The following is a 21,000-nucleotide window of genomic DNA, read 5'->3' as shown; positions in this document are numbered from 1 at the left end:
AAATTGCATTACTTTTGGAACACACCCTGTAGGCTGACACACATCGGTTGCTCCAGCTGGACTTCTTCATCCTCTGATAGTTCCAAGGCAGATATTCCTTCTTCCGCAGTCATCAATAGCGGTTCTTCCTCCTCTTCATCATCTTCTTCCATGGCCTCATGGAAGTCCCATCTTGGCCTGCCTGGGAACCAGTTATGACCTCTTGGGATGTGTGTTTGAAAATGGATTTGGGCACTGCCACCTCCACTAGGGGGAAGAAATCTGCCCTAGGGCCCCATAACTGAGAGTCTGAATTAGGTACTATTGATTCTAGACCAGTCCAATCTGATAACTCTGATTGAGTAGGTGAGGCCATGTCCTTACGTTTGACCGCTGCATTCTTGCAGATTTTGTCTAATGCCTGGTGGCAGTAATTTTCAGCCACCTTCATTGCACTCGTGTCCTTGGAGGAATGCTTTTTGGAGGGAGGCTTGTGGGCCTGTTACCTTGGCTGAGTACTCTTGGGCCTCCCTATTTCTTGAGATGGAGATAGAGGGCTGGCTGACTCCATTTCTGGCCTTTTAATGGATTGGGCTATTAAGTTGGGGACCCCTATTCAATTTTTCACAGGATCGTTTTCATGCTGTACTCTAGGGATATGGCAAAGCTAAAGATGTGTGTACCAGGGTCTGAGGAGGTCTGTTTTCCTTGCTGTGCCCTCAGGGGGTGGCACACTGATCTGGGAGCACATGCCTCCACTGGGATGGCCAGCAGCCTGAATGAAAGGTATTCCAGTAATTAGACTGACTAAGGCCTGATTGGCGGTTTAATGCAGAGAAAATGGCTGCCGCAACCTCGTGGCTGATGGTGGAGGCGGGGAGGAACAGGAGTGCCTTGCGCTGAGTGATGGCCATGTGGTAATTTAGAGGCTTCGGGCTTTCCCCTATTCACACAGTAGTCCTTTTGTATTCTGCTATCCCTTACACCAGTGTTTCTCAACCTTTTTTGAGCCGCGGCACATTATTCATATTTTCAAAATCCTGGGGAACACTGAAAGGGGGGGGGGCGGGGCGGGGGGGCGGGCTAAAGAAAAGTTTGGACAAAAAAACCCCTCTCTCTTCCTCCCTTTCGCTCTATTTCTCCCTCTTTCTCTCTTTTCCTTCCTTCCCTTCTTTCTCTCTCTCCATCCCTCTTTCTTTCTTTCTTCCTCTCTTTTTTGCTGTCTTTCTCTCTCCCTCCTTCCCTTCTTCTATGTCTTTCTCTCTCCCTTGCTCTCTCTCTCTCTCTGTCTCTCTTGCTATCTCTTTCTTGCTTTTTTCTCTCTCTCTTGCTCTCTCTCTCTTTCACTGTCTTGCTATATGTCTCTTTCTTTCTCTTTGCCTCTCTTGCTATCTCTCTTTCTTTCTCTCTCTTTCTCTCTCTCTGTCTCTCTTGCTATGTCTCTCTTTCTTTCTCTTTCTCTCTGTCTGTGTGCCTCTCTTGCTAAGTCTCTCTTTTTCTCTTGCTATGTCTCTCTTTCTTTTTCTCTCTCTCTGCCTCTCTTGCTATGTCTCTCTTTCTCTCTCTCTTTCTCTATCTCTCTTTCTCTGCCTCTCTTTCTTGCTCTGTCTCTCTTTCTCTGCCTCTCTTGCTATGTCTCTCTCTCTCTCTGCCTCTCTTATATGTCTCTCTTTCTTTCTCTCTCTCTCTCAGCTGACTGCAAGCGGGAGCCCTGACGGCGGCAGCTGGACGTGCTGCTGGACACCGTATATGCCAGGCCCACAGCGCCAGCAGCACGTCCAACCGCCATCGTCAGGGCTCCCGCTTGCAGTCAGCTGAGAGAGAGAGAGAGAGAGCGCTCCCTCTCGCCGCCGCCATCTCCCTGCGACTGCCTGCGGCCGCTGCGGCCGCCCCCCCCCGCTCCCATCGCCAGTGCCCTCCCGCCGGGCCACAAAGGACACTTGCCGCACATCCAACCGCCACCGTCAGGGCTCCCGCTTGCAGTCAGCTGAGAGAGAGAGAGAGAGCGCTCCCTCTCGCTGCCGCCATCTCCCCGCGACTGCCTGCGGCCGCTGCGGCCACCCCCCCGCCCACTCCCATCGCCAGTGCCCTCCTGCCAGGCCACAAAGGACACTTGCCGCCGACGCCAGAGAAGCTCCAGCTGGGCGGGGCGTTGCCGGTACTTCCGTCCTGGGGCTCCCGCTCGCAGCTGTCAACCGGCTCCTGCTCGATGCCACGGTTTTCGGCGCTCTCCTGCTGGGCCCCAAAGAAGGAAGGCGGGAAAAAGGCGCGAAGAATGGAGCTCTCCTTCTTCCTGCCTTCCTTCTTTGGGGCTCAGCAGGAGAGCGCCGAAAACCGCAGCATCGAGCAGGAGCCGGGGGACAGCTGCGAGCGGGAGCCCCAGGACGGAAGTACCGGCAGCGCCCCGCCCAGCTGGAGCTTGGCGGCACACCTGGCCATGTCTCGCGGCACACTAGTGTGCCGCGGCACACCGGTTGGGAAACGCTGCCTTACACAATACTTTGCCACCTGGGCCAATAGGCAGGAATTCAAAGTGGCAGGCACAACAACGCTCATCATTTAAAGCAATTAAATTTACCACTCATTAACAGCCTAACAGATGCAAAAAAAGCTCCTGGGAGTGCTCAACGACAATGGAGGAAGGGGGTGGGATCTGCTCCTCCCCCCGAGTGGCTGCACAGGTAGCCACCCACGCCACCCACGCCTCCCCAACCAAATAATCTGAAACAGAATCACATTAGGAGATGAGAAAATTTCAGAATCTCTATTCACTAACACTTTCAGACACAAAAACACCACAAAACTGAAGAGCTGTAGCACAACTATCCTAGCTGAGTGACTGAGAAAATGAACTGGAGCAAGGAAGAGCAACAGCAACATCACTAAGAAGCTTTGGTAGGTTCAGTCCAAATACAGGACAGGATTAACCCATGCATGGCTATAATATCCACCATTAGGAAGAATGAAAGATGCATAAAAGAAAAAAAAACAAGTGGAGAAGTAAACAAGACAGAGACTACATTCTTTCTTATCTGTAGGTTTTCTTTAGCAAATTCATTGACATCTATGCTAATATTGCTGTTTTTATTCTGTATTCTCCTTCTCTGGTCCAAACTAAATATATAAGACTTCTCAAAGTTCATTAATCTGGATTTTAAAATAATTATTTTGTTAAGCTTTTGATTTATTAATGTGATTTAAAAACTTTTCAAAAGGACAACACTTAACGTTGTATCTTATTTTAACATTAATGCAAGATTGGCAAATATACTAGTATCTATCACTTGTAATAAAAATGTGACTGCATTAAAGATATGTGAGCCCTACCTAGCTTTGCTAGAGGCTTGAAAAAAAATGAGGTCTTACCGATTCTATAGGCTTGTCTAATGACGCCTGCTCAATCTCCAGGTGGCCTTCTTCATACTGATCAAAGTGATTACCCTGCAAGAGAAGAATCATATAATAGTCCTTCATTTTGATATAAACTGTGCTTAAGTTACTGTTACTAACAACAACTACCTATAGCTATAGTTTCTCAGCCTGCTTTATCTGTTAATTATATTATAAGCTTTGTATTAGCTATCAGTTTGCTATGTCTTCTAATCTAGTTTCCAGTATCCACATAATGCAACAACTGCACGGCATATTTTACTAGACTTTAAATATCTTGAGATTACTTACTGATACACCAAATCACCCAAGCATAGTCGTTGCTCCACAGAGCAACAATTAACTGAATATTAGATGAAGATGCATCACATTTCAAAGCAATTCAGTTGTCATATTTGTCTGCAAATCTCATATAAAGCAAGCACATTAAGCAGTTATCAAAATAAATTTGATAAATATCACAGTAACAGTATAGCCATAAGCATCCATGCTGCCACAAATAAATTTCCACAAAGGTCAAATATAGCTTAGAGCAGTAATTTTTGAATTTTTCCATGTATCTTTAACCTCACTTATTTTTTTATTTTGAGTCTGTTTATCAATATTCACAAATTTGAAAAACTGGATTAAAGAGAGTAATTCCAAAGAATTAAAATCCACAATTTTACTTCCTTGTAGTAAACTCGTTAGCCAAAAAAAAAAAGCTAGGGTCAATGTCCCCTCTAATTTTTTTCCGTTGTGGGTGGAAAAGTATAGTGTCTGAGCGGCAGTCCCTTTGGGACTGGGCGGCACAGAACTATAAATAAATAAATAAACAAACAAACAAACAAACAAACAAACAAAGTGTGGGCACGCGCTATCACGCATGCGTGAGTTCTGACATCCATAATTCGCTCCCCGTCCTTCCTCTCTCTTTCTGTCTCCTCCTTCCTCTCTCATCTCTCTTTCCTTCCTCATTCTTTCTGTCTATCCTTTCTATCTCTCACCCCTTCTCCCTCCTTCATTCCCTTTCTCTCCCTCCCTTTCTCTCTCTTTCCTTTCTCTCCCTCTTTCTATCCTTTCTATCTCTCCCTCTTTCTTTTTCTCCCTCCTTCATATCTTCTTTCTCCCCCCCTCTTTCCTTTCTCCCCCTCCCTTTCTCTTCCTTTTTCTCTATCCTTTCTACCTCTTACTCTTTCTTTCTCTCCCTCCTTCATTCAATTTTCTCTCCCTCCCTTTCTCTATCTTTCCTTTCTCTCCCTCCCTCGTTCTCCCCTGGGGCTGCCTGTGCCTGCCCTGCACCACCCAACACGGACGGACAGCCTCCGGTCGTCGGTTCGTCGCCCCCCCCCCCCACACACGGAGGGAGATCGGGCTGGCGAGGGCGGTGGATCCATGTCCCCAGCCACCGGAGGGAGATCGGGCTGGCGAGGGCTGTGAATCCACCTCCCCAGCCACGCAGAGGGAGATTGGGCTGGCGAGAGCGGGATCCACCTCCCCAGCCGCGCGGAGGGAGATTGGGCTGGCAGGGGCGGCGAATCCACCTCCCCAGCTGCGCGGAGGGGGATCGGGCGGGCGGGTGGGGGGCAGCGGCGAGTAGCCAGGGGCGCTAGGGGGCTGGAGGCGCGTGGGGGACGGGGGTGGCTGCGGCTCCGCACGCACCCCTGGAAAAGGCTGCACACGGGGGCGTTTTGGGGTGCGCTGGCGCAGGCGTGCGCAGCCTACAGGGAACGGTGGCTAGGGCCACTATTTTTATTTTACACTCATGTATACCCTGAGATTTTCAGCTACCATTTTTCCTCTGAGATTACATTTTATTGTTGTTCTGTGCCTACCAAAACTAGCACATCTTTAAGAATTATTGCAAAAGTAACACCTGCACTTACTAGTAATATCTGCAGAACTAAGATTGCTAAAATTTGCCCAAATGCAAGCTTTCTCTATAGAGAACACACTGTCTTTGCCTTGGGTAGAAGGAACATTCTATCTATCTGGAAGTTCCAATAGAATTCTAATTCATTGCATCTATAGTTAGCTAACTGGGAGTTCTTTCAATCAAAATCTTGCTTTCACAGTTGACCTTTAAAATCCTAAATGGCTTACAGTATGTTCTGACAATCATAGAGACAAGATTCTCCTGCTATGAACCTGCCCAATTAACTAGATCAGATCCTAATGCTTTCACCCCCTCCCTCACCGGTGTCCTCTATCTTAAGATGTTAACCTGATCAGCTTCAAGCAATGGAATACATTCTTTAAGGAAGTACATTTGGTTTCCCAGTCACCCAGCATATTGTAAACTGTCAAAACCCCATATCCTTCATTAAGATTCTATCAATACTATCTTTTTCCATTTCTCTTGTTTTTAATTATCTTGGTATTATTTTTAAATTTTATAATTTGTATTTTTAGTAGTTGTAGTGTAAAATATGGAGACAATCTTGAAGAATTAATATTAAATAAAGAGTAGTTAGTACATTCTTGGGAAAGACAAATAGGTAAGAAACTCAAAATAATCCCACCCTGCTTCTGTTTGGTATAGGCGGGGGCAGAGAAATACTCTGGTAAACTTTCAATTTCTTCTTATTATATTCTTTTAAACATCCCATGCTGTTGGGTTATCATATCAGAAGTATTTCCTTACCTAAACAAGAGGAACATAACAATCAAGGGGAAGCAAAAAACTAATGGAATTAGAAAGAACTTCTGACTTCCTGCTGTTTCCATGCAAGAATCTGGTTGGCAGCATTATAAACCTTTCTTACCCTTCTTAGTAGGCATGTAAGAGGCTGTTGCTGGGTAGAGGAGGGAATGAGGGATTGCAAAACAAGGAAACTATCACAAAACTTGTTTACAGCAACAGCCAATAGCATTGAAGCATTATTTCCCCAAATTTTATTCCCTCAGGACTTACCGATCTGAATTGTGGATATATTTTCTAAATTAATCCATTTAAGATACCAAAATTGAGTTCAAAAGCAGTTGCCCTGAGATGCACCATTTTACCCAGAAAGATGTTGGCCTTCCAGGAGACCCTTAAAACATGAGTTTGTTAACTAACTTGGGGATCAAGTACTAGATGAAACAGTGGGAATTTTAGTACTGTATAGATAAGAATTAGAGTCCAGTACTCTTTGCACTTTCTACTCCCAGATCCACCCTACTCAAAATCACATTATTTGAGTAAAAATCAGGTAAATGAGTCTATAGAAACATAGAAACATAGAAGACTGACGGCAGAAAAAGACCATCCATGGTCCATGGATATATGTTTATCCCAGGCATGTTTAAATTCAGTTAATGTGGTAGATAAATCCACAGTAACTGAATTTAAACATGCCTGGGATAAACATATATCCATCCTAAGATAAAATACAGAAAATAGTATAAGGGCAGACTAGATGGACCATGAGGTCTTTTTCTGCCGTCAGACTTCTATGTTTCTATGTTTCTATGTTTCTATCTAGTCTGCCCTTATACTATTTCCTGTGTTTTATCTTAGGATGGATATATGTTTATCCCAGGCATGTTTAAATTCAGTTACGGTGGATTTACCAACCACGTCTGCTGAAAGTTTGTTCCAAGGATCTACTACTCTTTCAGTGAAATAATATTTCCTCATGTTGCTTTTGATCTTTCCCCCAACTAACTTCAGATTGTGTCCCCTTGTTCTTGTGTTCACTTTCCTATTAAAAACACTTCCCTCCTGAACCTTATTTAACCCTTTAACATATTTAAATGTTTCGATTATGTCCCCCCTTTTCCTTCTGTCCTCCAGACCAGCGTTTCCCAACCGGTGTGCCGCGGCACACCGGTGTGCCGCGAGACATGGCCAGGTGTGCCGCTAAGCTCCAGCTGGGCGGGGCGCTGCCGGTACTTCCGTCCTGGGGCTCCCGCTCGCAGCTGTCCCCCGCCTCCTGCTCGATGCCGCGGTTTTCGGCGCTCTCCTGCTGGGCGCCAAAGAAGGAAGGCAGGAAGAAGGAGAGCTTTATTCTTCGCGCCTTTTCCCCGCCTTCCTTCTTTGGGACCCAGCAGGAGAGCGCCGAAAACCGCGGCATCGAGCAGGAGCCGGTTGACAGCTGCGAGCGGGAGCCCCAAGAGGAAGTACCGGCAGCGCCCCGCCCAGCTGGAGCTTCTCCTGCATCGACGGCAAGTTTCCTTTGTGGCCCGGCGGGAGGGCACTGGCGATGGGAGCGGGGGGTGGGGGCGGCCGCAGTGGCCGCAGGCAGTCGTGGGGAGATGACGGCGGCGAGAGGGAGCGCTCTCTCTCTCTCTCTCAGCTGACTGCAAGCGGGAGCCCTGACGGTGGCGGTTGGACGTGCTGCTAGACGTCGTACATGCTGGCGCTGCGGGCCTGGCATATACGGTGTCCAGCAGCACATCCAGCTGCCGCCGTCAGGGCTCCCGCTTGCAGTCAGCTGAGAGAGAGAGAGTGAGAAAGAAAGAGAGACATATAAGAGAGGCAGAGAGAGAGAGAAAGAGAGACAGAGCAAGAGAGGCAGAGAAAGAGACAGAGCAAGAAAGAGAGGCAGAGAAAGAGAGAGAGAGAAAGAGAGACATAGCAAGAGAGGCAGAGAGAGAGAGACAGAGCAAGAAAGAGAGGCAGAGAAAGAGACATAGCAAGAGAGGCAGAGAGAGAGAAAAAGAAAGAGAGACATAGCAAGAGAAAAAGAGAGACTTAGCAAGAGAGGCACAGAGAGAGAGAGAAAGAGAAAGAAAGAGAGACAGAGAGAGAGAAAGAGAGAAAGAGAAAGAAAGAGAGATAGCAAGAGAGGCAAAGAGAAAGAAAGAGACATATAGCAAGACAGTGAAAGAGAGAGAGAGAGCAAGAGAGAGAGAAAAGCAAGAAAGAGATAGCAAGAGAGACAGAGAGAGAGAGAGAGAGCAAAGGAGAAAGACATAGAGGAAGGGAAGGAGGGAGAGAGAAAAAGAGCAAAACAGAGAAAGAAAGAAAGAGGGATGGAGAGAAAGAAGGGAAGGAAGGAAAAGAGAAAGAGGGAGAAATAGAGCGAAAGGGAGGAAGAGAGAGGGTTTTTTTGTCCAAACTTTTCTTTAGCCCCCCCCCGCCCCGCCCCCCCCCCTTTCAGTGTTCCCCGGGATTTTGAAAATATGAATAATGTGCCGCGGCTCAAAAAAGGTTGGGAAACACTGCTCCAGACTATACATATTACGTTCATTAAGTCTTTTCTGATACGTTTTATGCTTAAGACCTTCCACCATTCTTGTAGCCCGTCTTTGGACCCGTTCAATTTTTTCTATATATTTAGTAAATAATTATATCATCAGTTTCTTTTAAAAAGTTTCTTCCATTATTACATATTAATTGTCCTTTTTAGGTTATACAGTGATACCTTGTCTTACAAACTTAATTGGTTCCAGGATGAGGTTCGTAAGGTGAAAAGTTTGTAAGACAAAACAATGTTTCCCATAGGAATCAATGAAAAAGCAAGCCCAAAATTCACCCCTTTTGCCAGCCGAAGCACCCATTTTCGCGCTGGTGGGATTCCCCTGAGGCTCCCCTCTAGATTTCCACGTTTTTGCTATGCTGCAGGGGAATCCCAGCATCGCAAAAATAGGCACTTCGCTGGCAACGGAAGTCAGGAGGTGGGGTTTTTCAGCGAGGGAAGCCTCAGCGAAATTGCAGCATTTGTGATGCTGCGATTTCACTGAGGCTTCCCCTCGTTGGGAAACCCCACCTCCGGACTTCTATTGCCAGCCAAAGTGCCCTTTTTTGCGATGCTGGAATTCCCCAGTAGCATCGCAAAATCCAGAGGTGGGGTTTCACATGGAGGGGAGCCTCAGGGGAATCCCACCAGCATGAAAACGGGCACTTCGGCTGGCAATGGAAATCTGGAGGCAGGGCATCCCAGCGGTGGCGGGGGGTTCGTAAGGTGAAAATAGTTCGGAAGAAGAGGCAAAACATTCTTAAACCCCGGGTTCGTATCTCGAAACGTTCATATGACAAGGAGTTCGTAAGACGAGGTATCACTGTATATCAATTTAATCATGTGACCTCAACTTACTCAGTCTGCATCATATTTCAGCAATAATATGTGTATACATCTAGATCAATGATGTTGAACCTTTTTTGGCTTGGGTGCCAAATCGGTTTGTGCACCCACACCCATAATGCAATGCCCTTCCCTTGGTGTATGCACACAACCCCAGTGCTGCCCCCTGTCCATGCGCACAACCTCATATGCTGGCCCCCCACACACAGGCCTCACTGATAGCTTTGGACTCCCAGTAGGCCTGTTGGGCCATTTTTTGCCATCCCCGGGTTTAGGAAAGCCTCCTGAAGTCTGCAAATGGCAAAAAATGGGCCAACCTCTCCGTGCTGGGGTTGACACAGGGCAATGCCGCGTGTCCTCACAAATGGCTCCATGCGCCACCTATGACATGCGTGACATAGGTTCATCATCACGGCTCTAGATGTTCTGTAGTATGTATGAATTTCATATTTGAAATTCAATCAAACTGAATTTGAATGTTTCACCTTGTCTTTGTAGTTTCTTCTAGATTATTGCTAATATTAAAGCCATAACCATACTGCTAAAATTCTAAGAAAAAAGTTTTTAATAATCAATTTTTGTTGTTATTGATTAAATCTTGTAGTCCATAGATTTTCTTTCAATTGTTTGGTTTTAGCAAATATTTCTTCATAAAAATATATATTTAACATTGGATAGAAAAAAACCCACTCATACTATATTTTTATAGAATGATTTTCTATTAATGATTCTACATGATTCCTTTCATATTTATGTAGGCCTCTCCTAACTTCTGCTTCTTCAAAAGATGCAATGTATCTTAAATGGTGCTAAAATCCAGGCTCTATTCCAGATCATATAGATGACCTGACAATATATTTTCAGATTTGTTCTATCTAGTTTAGCTTTCTTTTATATCTTGTAAAATCTTAAATTTAATTCTCAATTGTTTAATATCTCCTGCTACATCCGGCCTAGGGGAAATCATTCTCCCCAAGGTCAGGGGGTCCTGACTTTGATGGCCTTCCGGCTTGCCATCTGTCCTAGAGATGACTTAAGCCTAGAAATATCTGATGCTATACATAAGAAACATGACTTAAACCTTTGCAGGTTATATCTACCCATTCCATCAGGCCCAGAAAGAGATATCTTCTCAGTACCACCAACTCAGGCAGCGATGGTGAACCTTTTTGACTCGGGTGCCAAAAGGGTGTGTGCTCACATGACAGCAGATGCATGTGTGTCCACACCCATATGCAATGCCCCCCCTCACATATGCGCACAACCCCCACGTTGCCCCATACCTGTGCACAACCTCCTCCATGCTGCCCCGGTGCATTTGCACAGGCCTCACTGAAATCTCCAGATTTGTTGGCCTATTGGCCCATTTTTTTGCCATCCTCAGACTTCAGGAAAGCCTCCTGAACCCTAGGGACGGTGTAAAATGGCCAAATGGACCAACTAGAAGTTTGTTTCCAAATTTCCGCTTTGTCCATTTTTCATAATTCTCCAGGCTTTAGGAGGATTTCCTGAAGCCTAGGGAAACTGAAACGACCAAAAAGAAGGGTCAAAATCAGCTGGTCAACACATGAATGCACACTGGAGCTGACATAGGGCAATACCTTGCGTGCCCTCAGATCAATGTTCCCTTTAACCTGCGCGCACGTCCAGGCAAAAACCAAATGCTGCACAGTGGAGCCAGAGCCATTTCTCCCCGGCCAGCAGCTGATCTGCCCATCCCACCCCTGCTGATATTCTTCCCGGCGCGCTTTTCAAACACGCACTTTTCAAACGCACCGCTTTTCCGGGCAGCCAGCTTTGCTCGCCAGCGCAGGGCTTGATATCAGCAGGCCCCTCACGACCGCCGTGCTCGCTTTGTGCCTCAGGGGGGGCAGGGGGCCTCTTGCAAACCCCTCGCTTCCACACCTCCTCTCCCACCACCCCATTGCCTGAGCCTGTGTAGAAGGTTGCTTTTGCAAAAGGTAGCCAAAAAATAGAGAGCAGGGAAGGAAGGAAGAGGGAGAAAGAAAGAGGGGGAGAAAGAGAGGGAGAGAGAAAGGGAGGGGAAGGAGGGAAAGAAGGGAGAGAAAGAGAAGAGAGAAAGGAAAAGAAAGGAAGGAAGGAAGAGGAAAAGAAGGAAGTTATGTGAGTGTATTTATTACTGGTTTCTGGATGGAGAAGAATCCACAGGTAATTTCACTGAAGGAAGGGAACTGAAATTCCAGAAAGATGATATCTGAAGTCTTTCTCTCTGAGGATGGACTGGGTAGAAGACCTTGAAATAGGTTCTTCCCCAGAGGAGGAAAAAGTGATCAGTTGAATAGATCCAGCAGAAGAAGTCAAACTAAGCACACAGCAGTGAATCTAAATCATCCCTCTTTTCACTCTCTTTTGATAAGCCTGATAACCTGGGGGCAGACATAATAAAGGAAAGGAACTGAAGCAGTTAAGAATGGCTCTTTTCTTAATCACTTTCAGACTCGTTTAATCTTTCTTTTGCACATCTAAGTAATTAAGCAATTTCCTTTCAGTTTTCTGAATCAACGGCAAATTGTCCCAGTCCTTGGTCCAAATATTTAAAAATCTTGCACTGTGAGATACCGTACTTTTCATCCCTAAAAGAGGCTAATAATTTGGTCCATCTTATACTCTGAATGTAGCTTTTTTTTCAGCCCTAACTAGCTGCTAACAATCTTTCCAGCTCTTACTTTGCAGGCTCTTTCATTGTTACTCTCTGTAAAGAATGTTTTCCAAACCGTCTTTGATTATTTTTTTTCATTCTCTATTTGCTCCAGATGTTTCTTTCCAGCCCTAACCAGGTGCCATTATCATTGTTACTCTCCGTGAAGAATGTTTTCCAAGATGATGTCTTGTGTTCTATGAAACATTGAACTGATCTTCGGTAGGAAGGTGGGGTCCAAACGGAGGACCACTTTGTTCAGATGAAACTGGCATAGATCTTGTCGGATGGAGAGAGCTGCCAGTTCCGATATCTGTCTGGCCAAGGTGATGGCCACCAGGAAGGATACTTTGTATGACAGTTGATGGAGAGAAGCTGCTCTAAGCGATTCATATGGAGCATGCATAAGTGAGTACAAGACCCAAGGTAAGTCCCAGGTAGGGTATCTGTGGACGGTGAGAGGTATGAAGTTTGTAATAGCCTTCAATAATTCTTGAATTTTAGGGAAATTTTGGAGTGGTTGTCTTCGAGGTCCAGCGAGAACTGAGGATAAGGCTGCCCGATGTCTGCGAATGGTATTGACTGAAAGTCCTTGATGGAACCCCTTCATCAGGAACGAAACTATCCTGTGGACCCAGCCATTCTTAACAACTATCGGCCAGTCTCCAACCTTTCCTTTATGGGGAATGTTGTTGAGAAGGTGGTGGCACTCCAACTCCAGCGGTCCTTGGAAGAAGCAGATTATCTAGGTCCTCAACAGTCAGGATTCAGGCCTGGCTATAGCACAGAAACTGCTTTTGTCGTGTTGCTGGATGATCTCTGGCGGGCCCGGGACAGGGGCTTGTCCTCTGTCCTGGTGCTTCTCGACCTCTCAGCGGCTTTCGATACCATCGACCATGGTATCCTTCTGCGCCGACTGGAGGGGTTGGGAGTGGGAGGCACTGTTCTCCAGTGGTTCTCCTCCTACGTCTCTGGTCGGTCGCAGTCGGTGTTAGTGTGGGGTCAGAGATCGACCTCTAGGCTTCTCCCTTGTGGGGTGCCTCAGGGGTCGGTCCTCTCCCCCCTGCTATTCAATATCTACATGAAACCGCTGGGTGAGATCATCCAAGGGCATGGGGTGAGGTATCATCAGTACGCTGATGATACCCAGTTTTACATCTCCACCCCATGTCCAGTCAACGAAGCAGTGGAAGTGATGTGCCGGTGCCTGGACCCTGATAAGACGGAGTGGCTGTGGGTCTTGCCTCCCAAAGATAATTCCATCAGTCTGTCCATTACCCCGAGGGGGGAATCTCTGACCCCCTTGGAGAGGGTCCGCAACTTGGGCGTCCTCCTCGATCCACAGCTTACGTTAGAGAACCATCTTTCAGCTGTGGCAAGGAGGGCGTTTGCCCAGGTTCGCCTGGTGCACCAGTTGCGGCCCTATCAGGACTGGGGGTCACTGCTCACAATCACTCATGCCCTCATCACCTCGAGGTTCAACTACTGTAACACTCTCTACATGGGGCTACCTTTGAAAAGTGTTCGGAAACTTCAGATCGTGCAGAATGCAGCTGCGAGAGCAATCATGGGCTTCCCTAAGTATGCCCATGTTACACCAACACTCCGCAGTCTGCATTGGTTGCCGATCAGTTTCTGGTCACAATTCAAAGTGTTGGTTATGACCTATAAAGCCCTTCATGGCATCAGACCAGAATATCTCCGGTGGCGCCTTCTGCCGCACGAATCCCAGCGACCAGTTAGGTCCCACAGAGTTGGCCTTCTCTGGGTCCCGTCAACTAAACAATGTTGGCTGGCGGGATCCAGGGGAAGAGCCTTCTCTGTGGCGGCCCCAGCTCTTTGGAACCAGCTCCCCCCGGAGATTAGGATTGCACCCACCCTCGCCTTTCGTAAACTTCTTAAGACCCACCTTTGCCGTCAGGCATGGGGGAATTGAGACATCTCCTCCGGCCTTTATATTTTATGCATGGTATGTTTGAGTGTATGTTTTATTTTAAATAAGTGGTTTTTCGTTTTTTAATTATTTAGTTTTTTAATTATTAGATTTGTTACCGTATATTGTTCTTATTATTGCTGTGAGCCGCCCTGAGTCTACGGAGAGGGGCGGCATACAAATCTAATAAATAATAATAATAAATAATAATAATAATAATAATAATGCAGATGGGAGAGAGATTCTCTTCGAGACACCACTCATGAGACTTAGATCAGGTATGGTCGTATATTCTGTTGGTGGATATTCTTCTGGATATTAAGATGACCTCTATGGTGTCTGCGTTGTAGCCTTGTAAGTCTAAATCATGCCGGATAACCGCCAAATGCTTAGGTGGAACCACCCCGGGTCTGGATGATGAGGCACCCTGATGCATCATATCCCCCGAAACGGGGAGTTGCCAGGGGCCCTAGACGGAAAGATGTTGAAGGTCTGCAAATCAGGTATGGCGTGGCCAGAGAGAAGCCACTACAATCACCTGGTCTTCTTCAAGGATGATTTTGTAGCTCCCGAGGCCGGGGGGTTCTCAGGTGTTGACAGCCTCCGTCTTGGAGATGGGAACCTGGAGTAGAATCGAGGAAGTTCTGAGTTGTTGGCAGTCGTGAATAGGTCTAGCGATGGGAGACCAAACCTGAGACACATCTGTTGGAATAGATCTGGGTGAAGCATCCACTCTCTCAGATCCAGAACTTCGTGGGAGAGCCAGTCCACCTGAAGGTTGAGGACTCCCGAAATGTGGTCGGCCATCAGGGATTGGAGATTCGTTCCACCCAGAGGCCCAGTTTTAGGGCTTCCTGCATTAGAGCTTTGGACCGGGTGCCCCCCTGGTGGCAAGTGTGGCTCTTCGTGGCCATGCTGTCCATCAAGATCAGTACATGTTGGTCCCTGATGTGTTGTCTGAATTTTTTGAGAGCCAGAAAGACTGCTCTCATCGCTAGCTAATTGATCGGCCAGGAGGCTTCCTCCACTGACCATGTGCCCTGAGCTAACAAATCTGTTGCATGGGCTCCCCAGCCCGACAGGCTGGCATCCGTGGTGATGGTGAACTGGTCTGAAATCCTGAAGAGGGCCCCCTTGTCCAGGGCAGAGGAGCGCCACCATGAGAGGGATCTCAGGACAGTTGGCAGAATGGTGATGTTGCATGAAGAGTTGCTGATCCCTGACCTCTGGAAGGGCAACAGAAACTGTTGGAGATCTCTGGCGTGGAGGCATGGCCAGGGAATGACCCCAATGCAAGATACCATCTTCCCCAGGAGGGAAGAGAGAGTGGCAATGGGAGGATTCCTTTGTAATCTGAGATGGGAAGTTCCCTAATTCTGGTCTTCCTTTCAGGAGAGAGGAAGACTTTAGTTTGGACAGAGTCTATTACTGTTCCCAAGTGTTGGAGAATAGTGGAAGGAACGAGGTGACTTTTGGCCATATTAATCGAAATTAATCTTGTAAGATTGACATGGAGGTCTGGAGATCTGAGAGGGTGCCCTATCTGGAGGGACTGTGAATTAATATGTCATCCAAATAGCATTGTATATGAACTGGAATAGCTCTAATGTGAGCTACTAAGGAGCCCAGGAGTTTGGTAAAAACTTGAGGGGCAGAGAACATGTCAAATGGAATAGCCCTATATTGATAATGCCTGCCTTGAAAAGCAAAATGTAGGAACTGCCTATGCCCTTTGAGGATTGGAATATGGAAGTATGCTTCCGTGAGGTCAAGGGAAGCCATAAAGTCCCCTGGGTGGATGGAAGCAAGGATGGAGGACAGGGAATGCATCTTAAAATTCCTGTACCTGATGTAATTATTTAAGTGTTTCAGGTCCACGATAGCCCTCCATCCTCCTGATGTCTTAGGGACTACAAAGTGGATGGAGTAGAAGCCTAGGCCTCTTTGGGAAGAGGGGACAGGCTGAATGGCTCTAATGGATAAGAGGTGAAGAATAGCCTCCTCCACCTGGAGGAAGGCTTCGGGAGACCTGGGGGACGGACAGGAAATGAAATGCTTGGGAGGTAAGGCTAGGAATTCTAACTGGAGGCCCCATTGGATGGTAGAGAGGACCCAAGGGGCCTGGGTGAACTGGCGCCAGGCAGAAGAGAACCAGTCCAGGCACCCCCTAATGGGGATATTAGATGAACTATCATCTAATTCTCTTGGTAGATTTAGAGGAGGAAGAACCTCTCTGGTTTTGGTCACCTCTACCCCTGGGGGATCTATTTGACTGAGATCAAAAACAGGAGTGGTACTGACCTGAGGTCCTTTGGTAGGAGAAACCTTGGTCTTATTGGCAAAAAGGCCACCAAAAAGGTTGCTGTGTTTTGACTGCTTTCTTTGTGGTGGGCCCCAGGATTTTCTTCTTATCCGTGGTCTCAGTGAGTAATGGGTCAAGCAAGTCTCCAAAGATATTTTTGCACTTGAGGGCCCCCAGAGAGAACTGCTACTTCTGCCTGACCCCTGCTTGCTAGGTATGGAGCCATAGGAGCCTTCTGGCCACTGTAGAGGCCACCACTGATTTGGCTGCAAATCTAGATGACTGAAGTGTGGCATCCACCACATATTGAGCCGCCACAAATATCTTGTTAAGTTCCTGTTGACCCCGTAGGTCATCTGGGGGAATATTTATTTATTTATTTATTTATTTATTTATTTATTTATTTATTTATTTATTCGATTTTTATGCCACCCTTCTCCTTAGACTCTGGGCGGCTTACAACATGTTAGCAATAGCACTTTTTAACAGAGCAAGGCTATTGCCCTCACAATCCGGGTCCTCATATGGTGTTGAAGTTGTTGGAGCCAGAGCAGCATCCCTCTCATGAAGAACAAGGTTGCTGTTGTAAATTTTATGGCCCATGAGTCAGCAAAGAAGCTTCTCTTGAGCATCTGCTCCAGATGTTTGTCTTCTGGTTTCAGGACCTCCTCTGCCTCACCTGGCATGGCCGCTCCACGCTGTGGAGGATCTTCCACACTAATCTCTGATTCTACTGGACCTAAACACCAGAGATTTGGCTGGGGCCTATTTAGGTTAGGCTCATCCAAAGAGAGGACTTGGTCAACTCGGGAGGGGGGGGAGCAGATCAGACAGGTCTGTGAGTTCAGGTAAGCTAACATGAACTTGGGCCTGCACTCTCAGGCGTTTGGCTGACTGTTCATGAATCTTTTGGAGCGTTTTGTCACGTCTTTTCTCGGCTCTAGTGGGTCTTGCAATAGTAAGAGCCCCTAGAGAGGTGGAGGCCTCGGGGATTGGTTCTATCTCTTTTGCCAGAAGGGTTTTTCTTGGGGATTCTTGAAACCATGGCCTGGGAATGCAAGGCTAAAGGCTGAGCCAACTAAGGGAGAAGCGCAATGAAATCAAAAGAAAGGAATCCTCAAGGATAAAGGCTCAAGCTCCTTGGCCACCCAGAAATCGGTTGGAATGACTCCTAAAGCTTGTTAATAGGCACAGACTAGCTAGGCCTCAAAAAATTGGACACCATGTGAAGGTGGGAGGCCTAGCGACTGAGCAAAGGCCTGACGCGACTCACGGTTAGCTCAGGGCTTGCGGTAGACCTTGGCGCCCAGCAGGGAAGCATGGGTGTACCGCTGGCGCTAAAATTTACGGGGCGCTGAGGGCTGTTGCGCCAAAGGTTTTCACACTGAAAGTCCAGGAGACTAAACAGGGGGTCTGTTCCTGTGTCCCACTCCGCGAATAGGACTAGGTAGATATAAAAAATAAAATGCAACCACAGGCGGCGCAGTCCAAGCAGCTGTACTGGCTGCAAAATTTAAAACGACCTCGTGCTGTGGCTTCCCCGAAGCTGGAGTCGAGCCCTGGAGGGCTGGCTTGAATTTAGTAGGGGTTTTTTCCCCCTGTTAAATGGTAGTTGAAATGTGATAAGAAAAAAACTGATAAGTTATCTGATGTTGTTTGTTGCAGGAATAGAATTCTAGAGGAGCTGAGCCAACACGCATCCTGCCAGGAGGAGGACTGAGTAAATTCTGGGAAGGGGCGGATCCAGCAATATTTTTTAAAGACAAGACTCGGTCCTGATTGCATAGGACAGCAAGCAAACCCACATGACTGCTGGACCTGCTCCTCAGTATGGAGAAGCGCCAATTCTACTTCCATGTACGCGCAAGATATTTCAAGCCAAGAAAACATGCATACAGACGAGGAAAGATGGCACCGGAGCTGTCACCCCTACATTGCTTCATCAGCAGGCTGCTACTGGAGCGCCTGCACCAATAGTAACCCACCTGATTTTGTGTCATCCTAGTACAAAATGAGAGCAGTTAAAATGTGAAACTCTATAGTCAAAAGAAGAGTTTACTTGATGTTAGGTACTATAAAACATCTGAAGGTGGGAAGTTAGGAAGAGGATGATATCATGGCAACTGGCAAATGGAGTTGGATTTATTAGGCAGTGGCTATTAATATTTATTTATTTGTTTGTTTGTTAATTTTTTTTTTTTTGTTTGTTTGTTTGTTGTGATTTGTATGCCGCCCAACTCCTTACGGACCTGAACATTTTATACTAATGTTTAAAGAAGTTATGCAGATTCCTAAGAGAAGGGAAGGATATCAAAAATATAAGAACATGTTTCCAAGGATCAATTTACCCTTTAGAAAATTCCTGAAGAAGTAGAGGATCTAAACATAAACTGTCAGTTGATCTCTGATTGAGAGAACTATTTAGCGTTTTCAACAATATAGTGTTGTCAACAATATAGTGTTGTATAGTATGTCCATCTCTACGTCTTGGACGGGTATCGTGAATGGGTGGAGATATACAGAGACAAACATTCCTCAAGTAGCCAAACCTACACCTATGACACTAGGTTATCATCTCTCAATCTGAATAATTTATGGACAGTTTTCATTGCCCCTTAACAGATGCCAATGTTTATATTCATAATAATCTTACTTTATACTTATTCACAAAACAAAACAGAATATAGGTGAATAGGCTATACAATTGAAGGATCTGCAAATACTTTACACATTACAATATTTACACATGTGTAAATATTACAATATTTACACATTGTACCAATTTACAATTCAAATAACCCTGTTTAAGGATATATTACAGGTATAAAATACATTATGAATTTAAGTGAATTAATGAATATTAATCAGCCTGGTCACATGACAGAAGCCAAAGATTCCTTAGGATCCAGCCAAGAAAATCTATGCTCAAAAGAGGTTGTTTCAGTTTTATCATTTAGATTTCTAACAAGTAACTTATTAGCAATTGGGTTAATACATTTTATCATTGTATTTATAATAGTATATAGGTGATCCTTCACTTATTAGCATAGTGGAACAATCATGGGCTTCCCTAGGTATGCCCATGTCACACCAACACTCCGCAGTCTGCATTGGTTGCCGATCAGTTTCCGGTCACAATTCAAAGTGTTGATTATGACCTATAAAGCCCTTCATGGCATCAGACCAGAATAGGCGTTGATTGCTTACCTGAACGCCTCTTCTCGTACGGTGAGCGGGTACAGCAGTCACATGGGTTGCTCATGTCCAATCCGGTGGAACTGAGCCTAGTATTAAAAAAGCTTGCCGGATCCGCCCCTTCCCCAGAATTCGCGAATCCATAGACTAGGCTCAGTTGTGAAGCTCTGTAGTGTTCAACTCTCATTGTTAGAGGAAGAAAGATATAGAAAGGTAAAGAAGACACATACAAGGGCGGGAAGTGACTGCTGTACCCGCTCACCGTACGAGAAGAGGCGTTCAGGTAAGCAATCAACGCCTATTCTCCGTACTGAAGGAGCGGGTCCAGCAGTCACATGGGACATACCCAATAGATGGTCCCTAGGGAGGGATTAGCTTGCTATCGTGTGAGATAACGGATTGGAGTACCCTTCTGCCGAAGGCAGCGTCCGCTGAAGCGTAAGAATCAATTTTGTAGTGCCTGATGAAGGAATTTGGCGAGGCCCAAGTGGCTGCTTTGCAGACCTCCTCCAACGGGGCTTGAGTCGCCCAAGCGGCCGAGGTGGCTGCGCTCCTGGTGGAATGCGCAGTGATGTTCCTTGGAACTGAGAGGGAGGCCGACTCATAGGCCTTAGATATAGTCCCTCTGATCCAACGGCCTATTACTGTTGAAGACACTTTGGCCCCCATGACTCTGGGATGATAGGCTACAAAAAGTGCTTCTGACCTCCGAAAGGGTCCTGTGCGTTGGATATATATTCTCAGCGCTCTGGTGAGATCGAGGGTGTGCCATCTAATTGCCAAGGGATGGTCTCGTTGGAGGCAGAAGGAAGGTAGGACAATATCCTGAGATCTGTGGAACATGGAACTGACCTTGGGTAAGAAGGTAGGGTCCAGTCGCAAGACTACCTTGTCCTGATGGAATTGACAAAGGTCCTGCCTGATTGAGAGGGCAGCCAGCTCCGAAATGCGCCGGGCAGAGGTAATAGCCACCAGGAAGGCTACCTTAAAGGATAGGTACCTGAGGGATGCCGATTTTAGGGGTTCGTATGGTGCCTGCGTGAGGGAATGGAGAACCCGTGGCAAATCCCAGGATGGATACCTGTGGACCTTGGAAGGTCTGAGGTTGGCTATGCCCTTGAGGAATTCCTGAACTTCAGGGAAGGATCGGAGAGGCTGTCTGCGGGGACCCCCTAGGACAGATGAAATGGCTGCCAGATGACGCCGGAGGGTGCTGGTGGAGAGTCCTTTATGGAAGCCTTGCATAAGGAAGGAAATAATTCTGTGTATGGGGATGCACAGAGGGGAGAGACCTTCCTGTAGACACCACTGGTGAAACTTGGACCACGTGTGGTCGTAGATTCGATTGGTCGAGCCCCTCCTGGCCTTTAGGATGACCTCCACTGAATCGGGGTCATGACCACGCAGTTCTAAATCTCTCCTGATAACAGCCAGGCGGTGAGGTGGAACCACTCCGGGTCTGGATGGAAAGAGGCCCCCTGCCGCAGCATATCCCCCGAAACGGGGAGTCGCCAAGGGTCCTGGACGGACAGCTGTTGGAGATCCGCGAACC

General features: G+C 46.7%; 1 protein-coding gene across 1 annotated transcript in view; it reads right to left on the bottom strand.

The window, feature by feature from the left end:
* The window catches only part of GPATCH8 (G-patch domain containing 8), a 104,808-nt gene that overhangs the window by 64,887 nt on the left and 18,921 nt on the right, over positions 1–21,000 (bottom strand). Inside the window, exon 2 of the mRNA XM_070727974.1 lies at positions 3,346–3,420. Coding sequence (XP_070584075.1) covers positions 3,346–3,420 — 75 coding nt within the window. The remainder of the gene's footprint in view (positions 1–3,345; positions 3,421–21,000) is intronic.

Source organism: Erythrolamprus reginae, chromosome Z (assembly GCF_031021105.1).
Source record: "Erythrolamprus reginae isolate rEryReg1 chromosome Z, rEryReg1.hap1, whole genome shotgun sequence".
Taxonomy (NCBI): domain Eukaryota; kingdom Metazoa; phylum Chordata; class Lepidosauria; order Squamata; family Dipsadidae; genus Erythrolamprus; species Erythrolamprus reginae.
The sequence above is the reverse complement of the archived record's forward strand: the minus strand, read 5'-3'. Positions and strand labels throughout refer to the sequence as shown.